This window comes from Bidens hawaiensis, unplaced genomic scaffold (genome assembly GCF_021521415.1).
Source record: "Bidens hawaiensis isolate Kalapana, Puna unplaced genomic scaffold, B.hawaiensis_p1.1 tig00019368_1, whole genome shotgun sequence".
NCBI lineage: Eukaryota > Viridiplantae > Streptophyta > Magnoliopsida > Asterales > Asteraceae > Bidens > Bidens hawaiensis.
Window position 1 is genome coordinate 325,413 of NW_027492944.1, and position 6,065 is coordinate 331,477.

The 6,065-nt window shown below is 34.2% G+C and overlaps 1 protein-coding gene across 1 annotated transcript; it reads left to right on the forward strand.

Moving 5' to 3' along the window:
• The first annotated feature begins 577 nt into the window (after positions 1–577).
• On the forward strand, positions 578–5,220 carry LOC143558237 (nucleobase-ascorbate transporter 4-like). The gene is made up of 14 exons (XM_077047112.1): positions 578–978; positions 1,194–1,291; positions 1,371–1,547; positions 1,645–1,745; positions 1,833–1,908; positions 2,009–2,068; positions 2,462–2,643; positions 2,727–2,823; positions 2,945–3,031; positions 3,116–3,174; positions 3,270–3,361; positions 4,072–4,149; positions 4,242–4,402; positions 5,007–5,220. Exons 1-14 carry the CDS (start codon positions 807–809, stop codon positions 5,211–5,213), a joined length of 1,647 nt encoding a protein of 548 aa, XP_076903227.1. The 5' UTR covers positions 578–806; the 3' UTR covers positions 5,214–5,220.
• Positions 5,221–6,065: the final 845 nt, after the last annotated feature.

Consider the following 6,065-nt stretch of genomic DNA (forward strand, 5'->3'; position numbering starts at 1 on the left):
ATCAATTCTCCATCATTAGCCATTAACAACAAACGTTCACCTCCGACCCATAAAAACATCCTCAACCTCAATCGCTATGGAATCATACACTGACTCCTTCCTCTCTCTCTATTCAGGCAACTATCCGACAACCTCAAACAGACATCTGGACATTATTATTCGACTACTTCACCAGATTTTTTTGTCTCTGTGAATCACTCTACCGCCGCATTCGATTGTTCCGGCAAACTATTTTTAAGTGTTAATCACAACCCTGCATCAAAATCTGTGGTAATATTCTTGAATCCTTTCTTTATAATATTTTGGAAAAGCAATATTAATATATCTGAGTTTTATAATTTATAGATTTAAGAATTCATAAATATCATTATTAATAAATATGTAATTATATAAATTTAACAGTATTTATATGGAATAATGATATAAAATGGTTTTAGTTAATTATATGGAAGATGGTGGACATGGACTAACCAGTATTGTCTGCGATTGCGGGCCCGGTAGCCGGGCTTTGTTCATTGGCCGGTCAAAAAAGTTAATCTATGTATATTATGTATGCTAAGAAATAAGTGGCTGTTGAAAATATACAATAAATGTGGAAGATTTTTACTTGGAAATAAAGTTTGATTTAGTATTTTCAAATTGCTTATTTTTACAATTAATCCCATATCTCACTAGAATCAGTAACAGTTAAATTCATTCAAATTTGCTTCAATGTCAACTTAATGTTTCCATCTACTTATAGCTTTTTCAAAGGTATTTCTTGTTCATTTTAAGTGATTTATGTTTTAGTATTTTGAGATACGACAATGACGAATAACAATGCCAAAGCTGGTCAAGGAGACAAGCCCGCTCAAGGAGACAAGTCTGGTCATGGTGACAAGTCGAAACAAGCCGCTCCTAAGCAAGAGTTACAGCCACAACCAGTTATGGAGCAACTTTCGGGTGTTCAATATTGTGTTAATAGTCCACCCCCGTGGAGTAAGCATTCTCTTGTATTTCAATATTATCTTGAAAACTGCCAAAAAAACGTACATAATGTATAAAAGATAACCAGAAATGGTGAGACGGAGAAACAATAGTTTTCTGTATACCATGTTCAAATTAGATACACGAATAAATGCATTATATTGTTTTCGCGATTCACAACATATTAATACAGGGAACTTATAATTCTTTTATGTTTGTAAATGTAGAGGACACGGTGTTATTAGGATTCCAACATTATATTTTGACACTAGGTACCACAGTCTTGATACCTACCATGGCAGTTTCTCAAATGGGCGGCGACAATGTAAGTTATATAGTGATATGAACTTTGAATAAAGATGTTAATTACTATTTTTTTAAATCTTGTTGGATTGAACATGCAGGCTGAGAAAGCTAGGGTGATCCAAACACTGCTTTTCCTAACAGGATTTAACACGTTAATCCAAACCATATTTGGTACTCGGTTACCATCGGTTGTTGGTGGTTCATACGCGTTTTTACTCCCTGTTTTCTCCATCATTCATGCCAAACGATATGATGCATATCAGGATCCTCATGAGGTATGCAAATCTTTTTAGATGATATGATATTTCAAGGGCGTTTTATGGTTTTTATCTCCCACTGATGTTTATTTGGTTGTTTATGGTACTTTATAAGAGATTTGCACAAACGATGAGAGGCATACAAGGTCCACTTGTCGTCGCATCTGCGTTTCAAATGATTCTTGGATACCTAGGCTTGTGGAGGAACATTATCAAGTAAAGTGTTTGATTAGATCAAATTCGTTTTTTTTCTTCTTATTTTTGAGTTTTATTGTTATATTTTATAACTTTGAATATGTATAGGTACCTTAGCCCTCTTTCAGTTGTTCCTCTTGTTACATTTACTGGCCTTGGGCTATATTATCTTGCTTTTCCCATGGTAAGAACAATTTACATGTATCTTTATATGTTATTTTTTTTTATTTTTGTTAAAACTAACAATCAAGATGAAATAAATTTTTTTTTTCCTATTCATGTAGCTTAAAAGATGCGTGGAAATCGGGCTTGCGGAAATAGTCTTGACCGTCGCCATCTCACAGGCAAGGTTTCAATCACTACTTTATAAATGGAATGGCCCCGTTATATATATATATATATATATTATCTAAGACAAAACAAGAAACTGATTTATTCTTTGTGTTGATTTGCAATAAATAAAATGCTTTAAGTAATCAAAAACAGGGCCTAAAGCAATAAATGAATTAGTAAATGAAACTATGAAAGAAAAAAGAAAGTAAAAAAGACAAATTAATATCCTCTCTGACCGCCCCGGTTCAATTTGTCCAAGGCAGTTCAATTAGAGTCAACCAGACTGGTTATACATCAGGTTCTCGGTCTGACCGACTGGTCTTGTCTGGTTCTGAAAATAAAGCAAATAACCAAAGGCTTACATGATAAAACTAATTAACAGTGCTTTATATTAACATTTGCAGTATCTTCCTAAATATGTAACATGCAAAGGGCCGGTATGCGATCGATACGCCGTGTTGTTTTCTGTCTCCGTTATATGGGCGTGCGCAGGAATCTTGACATTGAGTGGCGCGTATGCCAAATCTACAAAAGCTTCAAACACTTGTCGTACCGATAGTTCAGGACTTATACAAGGAGCTCCATGGTGAACCATTTTCAATATTTTTATTTAGAACAATGCACCATGTTATGTTGTATCTCTATGTGATATTAAATCACTACTTACAGGATATATATGCCTTATCCATTTCAATGGGGTACCCCAACTTTCGATATAGAAGAAGTTTTAATGATGGTAGTTGCTTCATTTGTCTCTACCATTGAGGTTAGTATTTTTTCTTATCTTTACTCAATAGCCTATAGTTAAACCATTACTATAAAACAGTTCTTTTTTTTTCTAGTGAACATTTATTTTGCAAATTCATTTTCAATTATTTCATGTGCAGTCCACCGGTTCGTTCCTCGCAACAGCACGATTAGGAAGTGCGACTCCTGTGCCCCCTTTTGTTTTAAGTCGAGGTGTTGGCTGGCTGGTATGTTGTAACTGTATGTTTGAATTGGTTTTATTAGTTTCTATACTTATTCAAGAAAATTTAAACCTTATTGATTTGTGGTAGGGATTTGGGACTTTCCTAGGTAGCATGTGCGGTACGCCAACTGGATTTGCTGCATCAGTGTAATGACCCTCATTTAACGCTTGTTGTTAACAATCATGTGACAAGGAATATGTTTTTCCTTAAGTCTTACGAGCATAAAAATGGTGATTTGTAGGGAAAATTGTGGTGCACTGACATTAACTAGAGTTGGAAGTCGACGTGTTATTCAAATATCAGCTGGTTTTATGATCTTCTTTTCTGTCTTTGGTAACATGAATAGTCCTTCCTCCTCTTATATCTTTATATGTTATCTTTACTTGTTCCGTTCGTTCATATTTATTAGGGTTATAAACAAGCCAAAGTGCTCTAAAGATTCGCTAGCTAAAAATTTGAATAGATCCTAGCCTAAATGAGCCTAAAAATAAGCTCGTTTGATAAACAAGTTGGAGCCCGAGCTTCACTTATCAAGCTCGATAGGCTTGCAAGCCCAAACGAGCCCACTGCTTTTACAACTTTTAATTAATGTGTTAAATATATATATTTACTTAAATAGTCTTATTATGAAAACAATTAAATAGTTTATATTTTGTCATATATAAAAGTTATAATATAAATATATATAATATAATTATAAATGCATATAAATTAATTACGAAAATAATCAATAAACAATAAATGAGCTCTGGCTTGAAAAACTAGTCACTGGCAGTGAAAAAACTTTTGAAACGGAGCTCGAAACGAGCTGAGCTCGAGCTTAAATGAGATTAGGCTTGGCTCGTATACACTCCTAATGTTCATTTATTTGATAAACTAACAAACATGAACACAAATTTTTGTTTATTTAATTAAACGAACTAACATGAACCGTTTGTGCATTTTGATTTGTTTATGCTCGTTTATTTACATTTATTTATGCTCACTGCATATTCACTATGTTTGCTTGTTGAAAATATTAACGTGCTTTAGCTTTTCAACAGGAAAATTTGGGGCTGTTTTCGCCTCTATACCTTTGCCAATCAGCGCGGCTTTGTACTGCGTCTTTTTCGGCTGCGTTGGTATGTCACTATGTCATGGTTCCAAATTTATGCTACATTTTCTAATATGTTCTATGTACCATTTGAAATAACCATTGATTGTTTGTGTTCAGCTTCCACGGGTCTAGGTCACTTGCAGTTCTGTAACCTCAACAGTTTCAGGACCAAATTCATATTAGGTCTGTCTTTCTCGCTCGGACTTACGCTTCCACAGTTCTTTCGGGAAAAGTGGGTAGTCACTGGCCATAGTCCGGTGTTCACGCATTCGAGATGGGTATGCTTGAGTTGTCATTTAAACAATTACAACTTGCTGTTATTGGGAACACTTTTGTGAGTGAAAATATAATAGTGCACAACATCACTTCTATTGTCTATTGTCTAAAAGATATATGTGTCACCAATCCTACACATGTACAAATTTGTGTCCTGCTTAGGGCTAAACAAGCCTAGCTGCCGAGCCAGCTTTAGCTTGAGCGTGAGCTCGAAGTTAAACGAACCAGTTTGGCTAGGCATGAAAACAAAAAAACAAAGAGCTAAAATTTTGAGTCAAACTCGGCTTGGATAAAGGTCAAGACAGCTCATTTGTTTATCAAATTTTTTATAAATTTTGTATTTTCTTACATATAGATAGATATAACAACAAAACACTATTTCTTGTACATATGAATTAATATAAAAAAATGATTTGGTGAGTTTTTTTCCTACAAAAGCAAGCTCACCTTGGCTAGCTCGTTTTGAAATTTAAATTAGTTAGTTCGGCCTGGCCATTTAATTTACGAGCCTACTTTAAGCGTGTTTGTCAGTTATCTTTTACCCAACTCCCAAGGTCCTATCACTTGTGAAACAAATCCTATATAATTTTGCTTTTATGGATGCAGATTGACAACATGTTAAGTGTGGTTATGCTGTCGCATGCAAGTGTTGCGTTAATGATTGCTATGGTACTCGACTGTACGCTTGGTCTAGTAGACAACGAGAATGGCAAGACTTGGTGGACGAAGTTTGAGGTGTACGATAAAGACGTTCGATCCAATGAGTTCTATAGACTTCCTTGGAAACTTAACAAGTTATTCCCAGCTCTTTAACGCGTGTGCTTTCGATCCAATGAGTTCTATAGACTTCCTTGGAAACTTAACAAGTTATTCCCAGCTCTTTAACGCGTGTGCTTTCTGAACATTTTTTCTAGCGCTTGTTCATTTACGCAAGTCCGGTTGATCACCTACCCAATAATTCATGTATCTAGAAGATGAAAATCGGCCAAGTGGCATTTTCATTCATTCTTAATACAAACCATAATAATGCAAAAACAGAGCTGGTTGCAAATATAGTTTATGATTCTTTTGTGGTTCATTCGATTTGGTTATAAGCTCAAATCTATCTATGATCAATGGTTTGGTTATAAATTTGCATGACCGGCATTCTGTTTACAAATGGTTCGTTTGTTAGAGAAGACGATTCGATTACTTCGGCTAACTGTTAGCAATACTTCAAAGTACAACATTTCACCCACTTTTCTATACTATATGTTTTTAGTTTGAACGAAAAATGATTTCATTTACAATTTTTCATTAAATGAGTTTAAAGCATAAAGCTGATAAGTTCACATATAAGAACTTGATACTGACAAGTCTTGGAATATATGCAACCTGGAACTAATGATGTCCAACTCTCTGTTTGGTTTATGATTTATACATGATTAAAGCCAAATCAATTTATCAAGTAATTAAATAGTTAATTGAATTTGAAAACAAAGCAGTTTTTTGTTCCATTTATAAAACACAATCTTTAGACATTAGTTTATTATGATTTTATCTATTCATAAGTGCTTGGGTATCCATGGATTGTGGACATGCCTATTGATCGTATAGATAAGATATTTTAATAGTGTTCTTCAAATTTCAATTGAATAATTGAAAGATAAAACAATAACGAATACC

Coding starts and splice junctions, on each gene's coding strand:
- LOC143558237 (XM_077047112.1), top strand. CDS start 807: ATGACGAATAACAATGCCAAAGCTGGTCAAGGAGACAAGCCCGCTCAA. Junction 1,746..1,832: donor TTGTGGAGGAACATTATCAA/GTAAAGTGTTTG, acceptor GAATATGTATAG/GTACCTTAGCCCTCTTTCAG. Junction 3,032..3,115: donor GTCGAGGTGTTGGCTGGCTG/GTATGTTGTAAC, acceptor GATTTGTGGTAG/GGATTTGGGACTTTCCTAGG.